Source organism: Candoia aspera, chromosome 1 (genome assembly GCF_035149785.1).
Source record: "Candoia aspera isolate rCanAsp1 chromosome 1, rCanAsp1.hap2, whole genome shotgun sequence".
In the NCBI taxonomy this organism is placed as follows: Eukaryota; Metazoa; Chordata; class Lepidosauria; order Squamata; family Boidae; genus Candoia; species Candoia aspera.
The window spans coordinates 323,008,055-323,026,044 of NC_086153.1; the positions used below are offsets into that span (position 1 = coordinate 323,008,055).

A 17,990-nucleotide genomic window follows, 5' to 3' on the forward strand; every position below is an offset into this window, starting at 1 on the left:
GTTGGGCCAGTCGGTAGAACTGACTGGCAGCATATCTGGAGGAGGTAAAAAAAGGATAGGTTTCTCCACACAAGAATAAATAAATACTTGGAAATGGCTGCTACAAATTGTGGTGGTGACAGCTGATGACGTAGGCTGTATATGCATTGGCTCAGGAAACTAACTCTGGTTAGTTTAATTAGTTTAATTGTCAGCTCCACTGACAATTAAACATAGAGCATACTTGATCCCCACCTGCAAGGCCAGGTAGTTCATTTATTTATTTACCTACCCTTTCCTGGTTGAAGTTGTTGTTTTTCCTTTAACTAAAAAAAAAAGCCTACAATAAAAACAACAGACAAAACGTCTGGCTGGATATCCCTTCTATTTGGGAATAACATTTGGGAATAATGAACCCTGAATCCATTAAAAGGGCAGTTTACAGTATTGTGAGGGGAAAAAAAGCACAGCTACACAAACAAGCTGGTGAGCAATACATGTGAACTTCTTCTTCACTGACCCTGTTTTTTTGGTCTTTTTGTTGTGGAAGTGAAGTTGGTGAAAAGGCTGCTGGAGCTGCTGGGACACTGCTGTCAGTGCCCATCTTGGCAGTTGCACTACCTACCCATATCTGTCCTTCGCAGAATGGTGGCAGCTGTTGGGGACCACCAAGCCATAGATTGGGGTTCCTAGGTCGCACTATGGCTGAGGGGTGTAACCTAAAACACACAGTTTTAGACTGTAGGTAAAATACACCGTCTTGTTGTTGTTTATTCGTTTAGTCGCTTCCGACTCTTCGTGACTTCATGGACCAGCCCACGCCAGAGCTTCCTGTCGGTCGTCAACACCCCCAGCTCCCCCAGGGACGAATCCATCACCTCTAGAATATCATCCATCCACCTTGCCCTTGGTCGGCCCCTCTTCCTTTTGCCCTCCGCTCTCCCTAGCATCAACATCTTCTCCAGGCTGTCCTGTCTTCTCATTATGTGGCCAAAGTATTTCAGTTTTGCCTTTAATATCGTTCCCTCAAGTGAGCAGTCTGGCTTAATTTCCTGGAGGATGGACTGGTTTGATCTTCTTGCAGTCCAAGGCACTCTCAGAATTTTCCTCCAACACCACAGTTCAAAAGCATCGATCTTCCTTCTCTCAGCCTTCCTTATGGTCCAGCTCTCGCAGCCATATGTTACTACGGGGAACACCATTGCTTTAACTATGCGGACCTTTGTTGTCAGTGTGATGTCTCTGCTCTTAACTGTTTTATCAAGATTGGTCATTGCTCTTCTCCCAAGGATTAAGCGTCTTCTGATTTCCTGACTACAGTCAGCATCTGCAGTAATCTTCGCACCTAGAAATACAAAGTCTTTCACTGCTTCTACATTTTCTCCCTCTATTTGCCAGTTATCAATCAAGCTGGTTGCCATAATCTTGGTTTTTTTGAGGTTTAGCTGCAAGCCAGCTTTTGCACTTTCTTCTTTCACCTTCATCGTTCCTCTTCGCTTTCAGCCATCAAAGTGGTATCATCTGCATATCTGAGATTGTTAATGTTTCTTCCAGCGATTTTAACTCCAGCCTTGGATTCCTCAAGCCCAGCATGTCGCATGATGTGTTCTGCGTACAAGTTGAATAGGTAGGGTGAGAGTATACAGCCCTGCCGTACTCCTTTCCCAATCTTAAACCAGTCCGTTGTTCCGTGGTCTGTTCTTACTGTCGCTACCTGGTCGTTATACAGATTCTTCAGGAGGCATATAAGATGACTTGGTATCCCCATACCACTAAGAACTTGCCACAGTTTGTTATGGTCCACACAGTCAAAGGCTTTAGAATAGTCAATAAAACAGAAATAGATGTTTTTCTGAAACTCCCTGGCTTTTTCCATTATCCAGTGGATATTGGCAATTTGGTCCCTAGTTCCTCTGCCTTTTCTAAACCCAGCTTGTACATCTGGCAATTCTCGCTCCATGAATTGCTGAAGTCTACCTTGCAGGATCTTGAGCATTACCTTACTGGCATGTGAAATGAGTGCCACTGTTCGATAGTTTGAACATTCTTTAGTGTTTCCCTTTTTTGGTATGGGGATATAAGTTGTTTTTTTCCAGTCTGATGGCCATTCTTGTGTTTTCCAAATTTGCTGGCATATAGCATGCATTACCTTGACAGCATCATCTCGCAAGATTTTGAACAGTTCAGCTGGGATGCCGTCATCTCCTGCTGCCTTGTTATTAGCAATGCTTCTTAAGGCCCATTCAACCTCACTCTTCAGGATGTCTGGCTCTAGCTCACTGACCACACCGTCAAAGCTATCCCCAATACTGTTATCCTTCCTATACAGGTCTTCTGTATATTCTTGCCACCTTTTCTTGATCTCTTCTTCTTCTGTTAGGTCCTTGCCATCTTTGTTTTTGATCATACCCATTTTGGCCTGGAATTTACCTCCGATGTTTCTAATTTTCTGGAAGAGGTCTCTTGTCCTTCCTATTCTATTGTCTTCTTCCACTTCCGCACATTGCTTGTTTAAAAATAATTCCTTATCTCTTCTGGCTAACCTCTGGAATTTTGCATTTAATTGGGCATATCTCCCCCTATCACTGTTGCCTTTTGCTTTCCTTCTTTCTTGGGCTACTTCTAGTGTCTCAGCAGACAGCCATTTTGCCTTCTTGATTTTCTCTTTCTTTGGGATGTATTTTGTTGCCGCCTCCTGAACAATGCTGTGAACTTCTGTCCAGAGTTCTTCCGGGACCCTATCTACTAAGTCCAGTCCCTGAAATCTATTCTTCACCTCCACTGCATATTCCTTAGGAATATTAGTGAGCTCATATCTAGCTGATCTGTGGGTCTTCCCTAATCTCTTTAGTCTTAAGACACCGTCTTAATCACAACCTAACCCTAGGCAACCCTGGGTTCAGATTACAAAGACAAGAATGTATCATATGAATGTGGTATTAGAAAGCAGAATCATTTAGAAAAGGTTGCCTAGCCTTTCCCAACTGGGTGCCCTCCAGATGTGTTGGGACTCTTGGAGTGCCAGTACATCTGGGGAAGGTCAGTTTGGATGAGGCTGGGCTAGACGGAGAAGGGGACCATTCCTCTTCTATGAGCCCTCTTCTAACTTCTATGCTGAGAACATTAATCTCCCTCAGTATCATACAGCGGTGTTACCCAAATTAGGCAGCAACTGGTTCCCAAAATAATCATGTTAGCGTTTCAAATGGAGAAATATTAACATGGTTAAGTTTCCAAACATACCGACATGTCTTTTAAAAACTTTTAACTTTCAACAAAGTTCTAAAAAGCACAGCATGTCACAATAATAATAGTAAGTGCCAATAAGAGGAGGGAGGCTCAAACATTTTGGTGACACAATCCACTTGTCAGCGGGAAAACCTCCCAAAAGAATTCCAATTCACAAGGTTCGATGATACAGAGAAAAGAGTTTATTTGTAACGCGTTTGCAAAGGCGGGTCCCTCCGTGCAAGAAGGAACCCTGAATGAAGTTAACACAAAACTTTTATACCCTATCTGTCCTCCCCCTCTCCGAGGGCTCAGCTCACAATCTTATTTCACAAGTATCCTTGATTGCTGGATTTTACATGTCAGCAGGATGTTCCTGCAACTCTTATCACCTACTTGTTTCAGGGTCTCATCCTACTCAAGCATATCTTTGCTGGCGCCAGCCAGCAGTTTATATGCAATTAACTACAAATTTCTAACCTAAATAACTTTATCTAACACCCATATCCTCCACCCCACGAGTTCAGGGTCCGGTGGCATATTTCCCTTTTTCATGAGTTTGAGGCACATACAGGGGTTTTTCTTTACCTTGCCCCCCCACTCACAATTCCCCCCTTTTTCTCTTCCAACATTGCCTCAAACTCAAGTCGTTCCAGAATATGTCTTTCTTCTTGGTACTTTCCAGGATCACTCCCCTCCAACTTCTGGTACAGAACCTTTTGGGGAGCCATATTTTCAATAGTGCTCTGAACAATAATTCTAATAAGCGGGATGAGGCATGGTATACACATTAGTCCTACTAAAATTAAAATTCCCATCATCAGAGCTTGTTTCCAGCTTGTGAATAGTCCACCTAACCCCCCCCCCCCTCAGAGTTAAATGTCACCTTCCAAGTTTGAACCGGGATGTGTCATCAGTCCACTCGTGACTCAGGCGCCAGCCTATAAGGTTAACAAATCCAAACCAGTGGATTAACCATAGTTCCATACTACAGGTAGGCTGGATTTCAGAACTGATTCTTAATACTTTTTCATATGGAAATATAAATTCCCTATTGTTCTAAATTGAGTACATCTTCAAAGCTTCCCTTGAACCCTGTGACTCTCTTTTCCAGGTCCAGGGACTATTATGGTCATCAAAACTACAAGGTATTAGACAAAAGTTCAGGCGCATTTTTTTCTTTTTCTGCACAGTCCAGTGTCCAGCAGTATTTGGCAACACCAGTGTCTTCTTTAGGGTTTCTCCCAACTCAGTTGCCGACTCCCCTCCATCTGGTTTAACTCGATTTCCAGACTTAAAAGGATGCGCCTGCTGTTCCAACAGTAGGGCTCTGTGTTCCTGTAGATAGGGAGACAAGGACAAGACTTGCGCAGATGACTGTTTCAAATACTAGCAGACAAATTTCTTCCCCATGGCATGCATGTCTCCTACTTCTCCACTAAGAATTCCAAGATAGAGTCACCCATCTCAAATGGACTGACTCCTAGTCTTTTCTTAGGAGCAATCCAGAGACTTAGTATTGTCACTAAAAAGGCTGTGTCCATGTTGATCCTGCCTTTGGTCCTAGCCTCTCCAAGTGTCTTTTTAGCCTATAAAGAAAGCCTTTCACCCATTCTAAGAAACAGTTCACCCTAGGGCCACCCCCCTTTGGAGGTTCCCCTGGAGTTGAACTTGGTTGGTCTTTGGGTTGTCCTTTTGGCATACCCCACATCTCTCACACACACCTGTTTGGCTTTCAAAAAGATTCCAGGACACATAAAGATTCTAAACACACAAGTCTCTGAAGCATTTGTCCCATGTGACTAGATTGGTAGGTGTAGTTTTGGATATATCTAAGCACTACTTTGGATAAAACTAATTTTTCTGCCCTAGCAAAATACCACCCTAAGTAAGTAGGCTGGCCATCTCGTCGCCACCTGACCCAATTGCTTAAACAACAAGTTTTTTTGTTTTGTTTTTTTCAAAAACCCCAGGATTGGGTCAAGACTTTTACAGCCAAACCTCTAATTTTAAAAAATATATATATAATGACTTAAAAGTCATTTTTTTCTCAATAATAACAATATTATACTTCAATTGCCAATTTTTAATTCCCCAATAACTTCTCTAAAATCAAAACTTGTAAAACTAGAAAAAAAACATTGACATAAGAGTTTATCTAGTGTTTTTGGACTGTTTCCATAGCCAAAATTGTTAAAACAAAAGAAAAAAAACCAAAAGAAAACAAAATTCAGATAGATCATTCCAGTCCATGGAAGCTCTACTAAAACCATACATTGTCCAAATTTTTTCCTCTCTCTCTCCTGTTTTTATCATCATGTGCTATGCTGAGGAGTGATTAAAATTTAATCCATATAAAATTTATAAAAACACACACACTTTTCTAAAACTGGAATGCCAGGGGCAGAGCAGAGTGGAGCTGTGAGAGCAAAGGGGTGCCCCCCCCTTTCTCTGAGTCATTGCCTCTCTGAAACTGCCCACATTCCCCCCCTTTTCACAAGAGGAATAATCATTTCCTTCTTGGAAATGAGAAGGAAAGAGACATCTCTGAAACTTAAAAGATTAAAAGATTGCCCCCGGTGTGTAAAGGTATTGTAAAAGGAAGAATCCTAAAAAGATGGGGAGTAAAGGATCTTCTGTAAAAGCATTGCCCCTCCCCTCTGTCACCCTTCTGTCCCCTCATTTGGATCCTCAAGCCTGTAACAAGCAGGCAAGAGGCAGACAGTAAGGGGGGGGAGTTTGGGTGAGACTGGGCAAATAATGAAACACACATACTCCTCAAACAATTAAAGAACAAAAAAAACAAATGGGAAAGGATTGACACAAACCTTTTCAACTTTCCCATCATATGCATTCAAATTACATAAATCACAACACACACACACAAAACCAGAATAAATGGTGGATGCAGGCATGGCCAGAACCTGCAGCCTCCTAAGGAATAGACTCACACAATCTCTCAACTCTCTTTTCACAACTCAAAACAGTTTCTCCACCTTACGTGTACGCACACATTCAGACAAACAAATGCTCTCAAAAAGAAAACCGCACACCAATGCCTCAACAGGCTGTTGCCACATGCAATTCATCACAGCACTGCAGGAACACAGAAGCTCTTCCTCCCTACCTCTCAGCCAGGAGAAAGGAATGCTTTATTGCAGGGCGATAGCTCTCATCAAGATGAATCTAGCCGCTCCCATGCCTATTGGAGACAATCCACACTCAACTGCCCTATTGTGATTTAACTCAACTCCTCTCCCCAGGGAGCCTGCGTCTCTCCAGGTCCTTTCCGCGCCTGTCTGTTTCCCGAGCCCTCCGTTCCAAGGAATACCTCCTTGACCCAATCTTCCGAGAACTCCCCCAGCCTCCCCCTCTTTGGGGCCGCAAACCTTGAGCTAAAAACAAGGCATTTCATCTTTCCTTTTCTTTCTTTCTTTTTCTCTCTCCTCCTGGGGTTGCCCTGCAAACACCCTGTTCATTTATGGGCTCTGCCAGCACCCCCCTTTCTCTGGCAGCTCAGTATAGTCTACCTGTGCCCTTTGAAATGGCCAAGGGGCTAACGGTCGCCCCCCCCTCCCCTCTCTTTCTAGCTGCCTTTTTGTTGACTTTTAAGCAAATTAAGCACTTCCAACACACACTATGGGCTATGGCCCATATAGTTAAGCTCCAAAACTTTCCTTTTACTGCATCTACCAAAGCATCGGTTCCCCAATGCCCTCCATCATGAACTCTTTCAAAAATCCCTCTCATATTTACTGGGGATATCACTTCTACCCCCCCTTCCGTTTGCCATCCTTTCTCTGTTTCTCTGCAACCCTCCTCTTTTAACTCTTTCTTTCCTTGCTCAGTGGGTTTCCAGATCGGGTTTTTTTGGAGGATCCAAAATTGGCACCGCCACCATTTGTAATTCCAATTGGCCAGCGGCCTCCTTCGCCCATTTATCTGCCCACCAATTTCCCACCACCTCTGAGCTATGGCCTCTCTGATGAGCTGGTATATAAACTACTGCAATTTTATGGGGTCGCATCAGCATCTCCAAAGTTTGTTCCACCTGCTGAACATGCTCCACCTGTTTCCCATCAGCTTTTATAAAACCCCTTTCTTGCCAGATCTTCCCGAAAGTATGAACTACTCCCCACGCATACTTCGAATCAGTCCAGATGGTGATTTCAATTCCCTCAGCCAATCCAAAAGCTCTGGCCAGGGCATAGAGTTCACATCGCTGCGCCGACCAACTCGGAGGCAAAGCTCCCTTCTCTATCACTTCCCCATTCCCTTCAACAATTGCAAAACCTGACTTCCGCTTTCCCTCTTCTACTTTGCTTGACCCATCCACAAACCATCTTTCTCCTGCACTTAAAGGTATCTCTTCTAAATCAGCCCTTAAAAACTTCTTTCCCTTTAGTCCCCTCTCTAACCATATTTTTCCAAAATTGTGTACCACCCCATAGGCATTCTTTCTCTCAAGTCATCTCAACATCACAAGTTCATTCTTATTTCTCCTTCACTTTATTTAATTCACTTTTACCCAATTCCCATCCACACAAATTAAATTGGTCACCTACTCACAGCACTGAACACATGATACAATCTGTCATGAGTAAGGATGGCGAGCAGGGAGCTCCCATCCAGACTGTCAAGCGCATGCGTAGCACTGATGAATTGTTCAGCCATTCAAAGAGACACAGATCGGGACCGCCTTAACCCTTGGGGTTTATATGTCTGGGTTTTCCCACGCTTCTTCAGTTTGTTAGGATTCCTGTTAAGTGCTAGCAATAAATATTAGAGACCAGTTCCTTGTCTCAGCGTGTTTCCTGGCTGTTAGGACACAATCAAATCCCATGTCCCTCCATTCACAGCAAATAACAAAAGGGATTGCATAGCCAAAAATTTGGAAGACCCGCAGCCTGGCCAGGGCTATGGATTTCCAAAAACCTGAAGCATTCCCCCCTTTTACTGTGGAGGAGTTCAGTTCCTTAAAGGGACAGGCTCACATTTAACTCCTTAAGGGACAAGCTCACATAGCTTTTCTCTCCCTTCATTTCCTCTTCAGACTTTCTCTCCTCAGCTCAGGACAGATGCCCATGCCACACACACACACATGAGCACACACACACACTCTGCACCATTTCCCTCAACAAATATACATACCAATACACAGACAAAGACCTACAAACAGAAAACATTTTCACATACTCATACAAATTCTGACAGTCCTGAAGGACTCCCAGGATTGATTTCTACCGGTTCTCTTCTTCCCCGCCATTTCCACACCTATACTTTCCTCATCTCTGAGTGGCGGCGTCCTGCTGTGTTCCCTTTGTTCCATAACCTCCCTTATTGTTGCTACCATGATCCTGCCCTTCTGCTTACGTTTTTCTCTGTTTCTTTTAAGAGATCCTCTATACTCTCCTCAGCCCATCTTGGTTACTGCCTTCTCTCACCCTGATCCTTGATCAGCACTAGCCCCTCTCGACCTTCTGATTGTTTTACACCCAAGGTAGAGTACTCCAGCCCACGCTGGATTTGCTTTCCAGCAATTTTAAGCCTCTGACTGTTGGGGGCAAAACCGGGCCGGCCTCCCAGCAAGCGCTGGCTAGTTTTAAAGTCCGACCTCAACCTATGGCATCGAGACAAGTTTAGGCATTCCTCATCGCTGCTGTCCTCTTTACTTACAAAAATGCCTGTGGGCGGGTCTGGCCCTTCCCAAGACTTCTACATAAGGCACCTGGTCCGTGAGACCATGTTCCACAATATAGTCCTTTTATTGAGTGATCCAATATCCATCAGTCATTCCCTCTTTGTTCCAATAGTATGGAGCTTCGGGATTAACCAATGGATAGGTGGGCCACTGCTTCATACACAACCTAATCAATTTTAACTTGCTTAAATCCCTAGTATATTTCTTCAGCCAAGGCATATTCCACTGATTAATCAGCTGTCCCAGGGGCACATCCGGATCTGGCCCCCTGCCTGGCGCCACTGCACCAGGACCCTCCAGTCTCCTAGGTAGTTTACTCTGTCCTTTTCCCATGGTTGGTCGACCTTCTGACTGATTTCGCCCCAAGTGAGAGGACTCCAGCCCACGCTGGATGCGAATTTTAAGCCCTCTCCTTTTGCGGCAAAATTCGATCAGACTCCCAGCAGATGCTGGCTATTTTTTAAAGTCTGACTCCTCTTTAACCCGTCCCCGAGGGAACACTACAGCCGACCTGGGGCACTGGACTCTCACGGCTACCTGCAGGAACTGCGACTGTTTAACCACCCACACAGTCCCAACTCAACCAACCATCCGACTGATCACACAGCAGCCGGTTATTCTGAACAAGCACTCACCTATTCCAGCTCTCGTCAGAGCCTACGACTGGTCCCACCAACTGCTCACCTAGCAGCTGGACTTCCACCAACCGGTTGGACTTACTCCACCAACTGCTCACCTAGCAGTTGGACTTTCTCCTCTCTTTTCTCTGTACCGTCTCGTTTAATCGGGGCCCTGGGAGTCGCTCCAGGAGGACTGGGCGAAGCCACTTCAACAACAGGAAGCGGTGGCCACTTACCCCACCCTGATCCTTCCAGACCGACGTTACTCCCAGGACTCCTGGCTGGCTCGCCAAATTGTCAGCGGGAAAACCTCCCAAAAGAATTCCAATTCACAAGGTTCGATGATACAGAGAAAAGAGTTTATTTGTAACACGTTTGCAAAGGCGGGTCCCTCCGTGCAAGAAGGAACCCTGAATGAAGTTAACACAATGTGGTGGTCTCTCATGAAGAATATAGGAAGAATGCACAGACACAAGTTCCTCGGGATGAGAGCCCCTTGCAACTGTAAGCTCTCTTTTTTATTCAGTACACTCAAAGCAATCAGTTCTTATCATCCAAAGCTGATTGGTCTAATTAGCAGTGTCCTCGGGATGGTCTCCTGTGCGGCTCATGTTACAGCTCCCACCAGCCTCAAGATCTGATAATCTCTTCCAAATAGGGAAGTTCAAGGGAAGTTTAATGTAAAGGAACATCTCGCACAGCTGTCATGGTTTGCCAGCCAACAGCATAGCACTCAATGCTCTCTACAACACAAAACTTTTATACCCTATCTGTCCTCCCCCTCTCCGAAGGCTCAGCTCACAATCTTATTTCACAAGTATCCTTGATTGCTGGATTTTACATGTCAGCAGGATGTTCCTGCAACTCTTATCACCTACTTGTTTCAGGGTCTCATCCTACTCAAGCATATCTTTGCTGGCGCCAGCCAGCAGTTTATACGCAATTAACTACAAATTTCTAACCTAAATAACTTTATCTAACACCCATATCCTCCACCCCACGAGTTCAGGGTCTGGTGGCATATTTCCCTTTTTCATGAGTTTGAGGCACATACAGGGGTTTTTCTTCACCTTGCCCCCCCACTCACACACTAAACTTTCAAGTAAGCTTCAACTTTCTCATCACCTTGCAATCACAAATGCAGGAATCTGCTCTAAATAACACAATTTTAGTCCTCATGGAGTCTGGCAGTATAAAAATACTCTTAATAAGTAAATAAATAAGTACAATTGAAACTCTTAAGGAATGCAGTGATTTTGGAATGTAAGCCTGGCAAGAAAAAAAAAACTGATAGAAAGAATTTCCTTTGAGCTGGATAGGATTTCTTGATAAAAGGTTAGAAAATGTGATCTGGAGTTGCTTTACTCAGAGAACTGAAGAGATAAGGGGAAAGGGTAGGTGGCTAGAGTTTGAATGCCCAGAGACTTTTTTCTTTATTTAACTCCTCCCACTCTTTTAATATTGGTGATATGATTAAATCATTGAAACACATTTTAAAGGCTTTACTAGCTAAAAAGGCATTCACTGCAGTTCTGCACTCACTGGCTGCACTTCGGCTTAGAACTGGGCTGATAAAATCCAGTTTTGGGCCCAGAGTGTTACTGAGCTAAATAGCATATACATTCTCTCTCTCTCTCTCTCTCTCTGTGTATATATATATAAATAAATGTTGAGCAAAATTTTCATCCATAAATCACAATTGTGTTTATCAAGTTTTATTGAAAAGGAATCAGTGGAAGTTAAATTATTTAACTGCTTAAATTGGCTTAATTTAACTGCTTAATTAGCTGCTTAAATCCTGGTATTTTCAATCCAATTAGAGCTATGATATAAACTTACATTTTTCCCTCTCTGTCCGGGCAACCTGGCTGTCCAGAAAGCATGGAGCATGGCCTGTCAAGGCTCTGGATTGGATTGTACATGCAAAGCCTGATCCATGACAGACAGTGTAATGGTTAGTTCTCTGTCTTATAAAGGTTTAGGAGATGGTTTTGTAAACAATTGGCTGCAATCTCCTGTTTATCTGTGAAGAGACCTGCCATTTCACTGGTTCAGAGAAGAGCAGTGAAGGAGAGGATAAAGAAGGCTGCAACCCAGTGTATTTTGGAATACATTGAATTTTAGATGGGAAGTAGTTCAGTTTCTGGGCTTCTTACAATCCTGTTCCTTTCTTCTCAATAAATCTTGCTAAATAAACTCTGGAAAAGTTATTTTCAGTTGTAGGAAGAAGCCAAAGAACTGACAGACACTCTCCAGGCTTTCATTACTTCTCTGCCTGGAAAAGACAACTTTTGCAGAGCAAAGGTAGTGTGACTTTGGGACTTATCTGTAATGTTGTGACAATTTAACAACCAGTTCTGATAAAGCAGAATGAATGAGCTACATAGCACACTTGCTGTGTGGTTGTTGACAGTATTAATAAGATAATCCTGGACTATATCGGCCTTTGAACTTTGCCTTTGCTGCCTTTATTTTATTTATTTATTTATGTATATTTCAAATTTCTATCACCGCCCATCTCTCCCGAAAAGGGGACTCTGGGCGGTTTACAGTCAGAATTAAAACACATAAATCACAATAAAAATAACTCTATAAAAATAAAATAAATATAAAAATATAATATTTTATAAAAATAAAATAAATATAAAGTGTAAAATATAAAATCCAGCAGTGCAGATCTTGTTAGTTGGGGAGAGATCTATAATAGCCACCCCCAAGATGAACTGGTGCCCCTCCCACCCCAAGTGAGGCAGCAGAACCAGGTTTTTAGGTTCTTCCAGAAGTCTGGGAGCGAATGGGCCTGTCTCACCTCCAGCAGCAGAATATTCCAGAGGGTGGGTGCCACTGCAGAGAAGGCCCGCCTCCTGGACCCCACCAGGTGGAATTCCTTTACCGGTGGGGTTTGTAGCATGCCCTCTCTGCATGACCGGGTGGGATGGATCGATGTTAGGTGGATGAGGCGGTCCCTCAGGTAGCCTGGTCCCTGTAGGGCTTTAAAGGTGATAACCAACACCTTGAATTGGACCCAGAAGCAAACTGGCACCCAGTGCAGCTCGCGCAGCAGTGGTGTGACGTGTGCCGATCTTGGGGCACCAATAACTGCTCGCATGGCCACATTCTAGACCAGTTGAAGCTTCCGGATACTCTTCAAGGGTAGCCCCATGTAGAGCGCATTGCAATAGTCTATGTGGGAGATGACCAGGGCATGAGTGACTGTTTGGAGGGCCTCTCAATCCAGGAAATGGCGTAACTGGCGCACGAAGTTGCACAAAGGCCCTTCTGGCCACGACTGCCACCTGCTCATTGAGCAGGAGTTGTGAGTCCAGGAGACCCCCAAGTTACGCACCAGGTCTGAATGGGGCAGTGCCACCCCATCCAGAACTAAAGATGATAACTTCCCAGATACAGAGGAGCCATCAACCCACAGCCACTCCATCTTACCAGGGTTCAGTTGAAGCCTGTTGTTCCCCATCCAGACCCCCACAGCCCCCAGGCACCTGGAGAGGGGAGCTACCGCATCACTTACTTCACCCGGGATGGAGATATATAACAGTATCATTGGCATATTGATGATACCTTATCCTGTGGTGACGGATGATCTCACCCAGCGGTTTCATGTAGATGTTGAATAGGAGAGGAGAGAGTACCGAACCCTGCGGCATCCCACAATGGAGGGGTCGAGGGGCAGATCTCTCCTCTCCTATCACCACCGATTGGGACCAGCCCTGGAGGAAGGAGGTGAAGCGGCGCAAGACTATGCCACCCACCTCCAACTCCCTGAGCCGACCCAAAAGGATACCATGGTCAATGGTATCAAAAGCTGCTGAGAGGTCAAGAAGAGCCAGGATGGATGCACTCCCTCCATCCTGCTCTCGCCAGAGATCATCCATAAGTGCGACCAATGCAGTCTCTGTCCCATATCCTGGCCTGAAACCTGACTGAAAGGGGTCCAGATAATCCGTTTCCTCCAGAATCCTCTGGATCTGCAATGCAACCACTTTCTCAACCACCTTTCCCAAAAAGGGAAGGTGGGAGACAGGGCAAAAATTGCCTGGTATAGTAGGGTCCAGGGATGGCTTCTTGAGGGGGTGTACCAGCGCCTCCTTGAAGGCAGCTGGAAACTCCCCCTCCCTCAAGGATGTATTAACCATTGCCTGGACCCAACCACAAGTCACCTCCCGGGCCGATTTTACCAGCCAGGAGGAGCAAGGGTCAAGATGGCATGTGGTTGCATTTGCAGTCCAGGGGATCCTGTCCACTTCCTCAGGCCCAACAGGATCAAACCATTCCCAGATAACAGGGTAAGTACGTCCCCTCGGCATCTCCCCACATTATGCCTCACACTTAGAGTTCAACTTAGAATGTCTTATACCTTTTGGTGTTCCACCTTTTGTGGAACTTGACATTTTCACCTCTCTGTTGCTCCTTCTGTATTCTTCTGGCACTCTGACATTCATGATTCACTTCCCCCACACCTAATGACTACTGTGAGAGCTGCTTGTGTAATAATTGGTGGTTTCTATCTGCCTGGGTGAGCAAATGTTGAAAGTATTATCTTGTGCCTCATCCATCTTGTGTTGTTTTTCATCTTGGGAGATTTATTTGAAATCTGTTATCAGCCTATTGTTCTGGATGGAATTGGCAGGGCAAATTAGTGAATTAGTATTGCTAGGGTGGCCCAAAATTATCTCTAAACTGTAGAAGCACAGTAAAGACTTTAATGTTGATTTTTCATCACATCTGATGATTTTCTTTCTGTCTGTGAGTCATGGCAAGCATCATTTTCTTTCCCTCTCTTATGAATCAATAAATTGCTGAAGTTAAGTGGTAAAGGATGTTGAATTTCTGTGAGGAGCTGCTTCTTATATCAGTGGAGGAGCTGGTACTTAGCATATAAAGAAGGTTTGTATTTATTCTGTTACCAAAAAATAGAAACTTCATCTTTAAAACCAAGAAGATGTAGACTTGCATGCAATTTGCATTTAGAAACTATTTGTCATGAGTACTGATGGTGAACAGGAGGGGGCCCCTATCCAGGGGGAAAAACACATGCATAGTTTAGAAGCTTTGAATCTCCCTTTGAAGAAACTCAGAGCAGACCCACCTTGATTTCTGGGTTTAATCTGTGAGGGTTTCCCATGGCCTTTCAGTTTGGCAGGATTTTTTGTCTAGTAGAGTAGAACGATAAACACTAGAGACTTAACCAACCATCTCAGCGTTGTTCTTCGATCCAAGACAGGACACTATTACTGTGATTTGAATAGCAGTACACCTATTGACAGGCAATTTTGTTAACTTTAAATTGGATTTGGACTGAACTGAAGTTGAGGACTATTTTATATAAAGTTGGACAGATGGCCACCCAGATTTTGTCACTCTTGGTATTTCATTACATGTTATTAATGTTCATGCATCCAGCAGCTTTTTGGAAGGATGTGCTTTTCCTTGGTGAGATGAAACTCAGGAATGAAATACAAGAGTTGAAGTTTATAAGATATTCAAGAGAAATAGGCTAGAAAGTGACACATATGGAAGAAAGTGCACATAAGTATTGAGATCCAGATGTATTTCAGCAGGGACAAAAGTGAAGTACTTCAGTAATCTAAAATAGGATGGTGGGAATTATACCGGGCTGCAGTACATGTGAAAAGGATCTGGGTGTCTTTGGATCGTAAGCATTACACGAACTAACAGTATGACACAGCTGCAAAAGAAGCAGAAGCAGTGCTAGGCTATGTCAGCACAAGTATATTACCAAGATCAAGAGAAGTTAGTGTTCTTTTCTATGCTGCACTGGTAAGTCTGCCTCTAGAATACTGCATCCAGTTCTGGACACTGCATTTTAGAAAGGACATTGATGAGTTGGAGTGTGTCCAGAGGACAACTACCAAGATGATAAGAAAATCTTTTGGGAATGGTTAGAAGCATTGGGTATGTTTAGCACAGAGAAGAGGAGACTGTGAGGAGCCATGATAGCTATCTGCCTAGCATCCGAAGGGCTGTCATGTAGAAGACAGAGCAGCATTTTTCTTAGTTCTGACCACTAAGCAACTGAAGCCCATTTGCAACCAGTTGGTGGAAAAGGATTCAACCTAGAGCAAAGCCGTTTTCTCCCCAAACCCAAGACATTTGTTAAGAACTGGGTCTTGGGAGCCTTGTTTCACTAGACTGGCAAGAAAGCTAGAAGAGATTTCTCCAGAAGCAAACTTGGTCCAACCCGCTGAGGAGCACTTCTTACTATGGCTGTTTGCCAAGCATAATCTCCCAGATCAGGAAATACATATACTGTATTTCACAGGCAAAGACTGAGGCTGGTCCTTAATTCTTCTGTTAAAAGAATCAGGGCTTAGAAAAGCTTATGTCTGGGAGTGTTACATCCCATGTTGAGACTTGCATGGCCTGTTTGTCATTATATCTCAGGATACTTTACTATTAGATCCCTTGTCGCAACAATGATAGTGCAATAGCAAGCCATGAGAAAAGTGGGAAAATTAGCATAAAACAATGACACACTGCTCGTTCCATTTGTTTAAATCGTAAATTGTAAAATGTGACACTGAAAAGCATGGTTTAAATTTCAAAAGAGTATCCTCCTGCTTGTTGGATTATCCCAATATTTCTCTGTGCAGAGGCGTGATTGCCGAGAGGCAGGTGTAGGCTGGATTCAGGCAGATCAAAGAGGCTGAATGAAGAAGGGATTGGGGTGCCTCCCAGAGAGCTCCATCCTGAGAAGTACATTTAAAAACTATAGGGCCACCACACTGATGTGTCAGAACTTGAACACTGTAATAGAACAGAGTAGGGGGCTTATGTCTCACTCTGTGTTGCTAGACCCTTGCAAGTCCCAGCAAGTGCAGTGATGAAAGATGATGCTGGGAAAGTGGAAGATTACATCCCTGTATTAAAATATGTTGTCCTAGACCAGGGTTTCTCAACCAGGGTTCCGTGGAACCCTAGGGTTCCATGAGAGGTCTCTAGGGGTTCCCTGGGAGGTCATGATTTATTAAAAAATATATATATTTCAAATTTGGGCAACTTCACATTAAAGAGGTAAGTTCCATTCTTTATTTTTAGTTTAAGAACACTGTTAATGTATATACAGGCCTACACATGAAACAAAAATAATAATTTTGTAACTTCTGGCTGATATTTGAGCCTGAATGTGCAGGGGTTCCCCAAGACCTGAAACATATTTCAAAGGTTCCTCCATGGTCAAATAGTTGAGAAAGGCTGTCCTAGACATATCATTACAAGCTGAAATTGAGATTGCCCAGGGTGACTTCATGGACATTCTTAGCAACAGTATAGAGATGGATAGCCATTGTCTCCCTTTGGGATGTTTTTCAGATGTGCCTACTGCTGTGGGATTTCCTGGCAGTCTCCCATCCAAGCACTAACTGGGTCTGACTTGGTTTAGCTTTTTTTCAAGATCAGCAGCCCAGGATTGCTAGGTGCTTTTACAGACAAATGTGGTCAGGTCCTTGAAATAAGGAACTACAGCAAGTGTATTTGATGGGGAGGCTTGATGAGTTGGCGGAATAGGAATTCCCAGCACCCCCTGATTCTGTTTTGTGAGTATGGTCCAGCCTATCATTAAAGCATTCACCCAGCCAGGCTGGCCAACTCGTTTCTGGATTTGGAGCTGAGCTGACAAAAAGACAGCAGTAGAAAGTAGCTTCTTGGGGCAGCTTAGCATGTGAGAATCACAGAAGGTGGAGGGGAGGGTGTGCTGTGTGGCAGAAGGGCCCTGACTCTCATGAGGACTTTGCCTCCTCTCCTCCCTGGCTCCAGTCTCTACCAGACCATGCCAGGGTGAGATGCTGAGAATGGATGGCCTTCTCCCAACCCAGGTGCCCCCTTGCTACCAGACCCTTTGGTCCCTGGGGAAAGGGACGCTGGGCAGTTGCAAAAGAGCTTTGCTCCAGGGTGATGGATGACTTAAAACATCATCCTGCCTGAAGGATCCTTGTGGATTACCTCCTTGAGCTGAGAAGCCTTTGATGCAAGGGCACACTCCATGGGCTCTGTCATTTATTTATTTATTTGGCATATTTGTGACCTGCCCCAATCCCAGAGCCCAACACTGCACCACAGTGCAAGAAAGAATGGTGGCAGAATCAAGGAGGAAAACGATAGAACAATTAATGCAATCACTTTATCATACTAGGGTGGCTGTTTGTGTAAGGCTTTGTACTTGTAAGTGCAAATTCTATCTTAATTTTCCATGTCTGTGTTCCCAAAGTAGTATTAATGAAGTGCATTGGTTTTTTTTTCCTTCTAGGATTGTAGAAATATACAGTAGACGATTACAAGGCAAGTAGCCACCTTTTGTGTGTTCCCTAATGAAATGTACCTTTTGCCATCCTAATAAAATTTGGCATGCAATATCGAAGGGCTATTAGCTGTAGCAATAAAAATAAAAGGCATGAATGTATATACATTTATTTGCAACCATAGGTTTT

General features: G+C 44.0%; 1 protein-coding gene across 1 annotated transcript in view; it reads left to right on the forward strand.

Annotated features, from left to right (window-relative positions):
• The window catches only part of GCH1 (GTP cyclohydrolase 1), a 55,984-nt gene that overhangs the window by 29,986 nt on the left and 8,008 nt on the right, over positions 1 to 17,990 (forward strand). Inside the window, exon 4 of the mRNA XM_063290517.1 lies at positions 17,810 to 17,841. Coding sequence (XP_063146587.1) covers positions 17,810 to 17,841 — 32 coding nt within the window. The remainder of the gene's footprint in view (positions 1 to 17,809; positions 17,842 to 17,990) is intronic.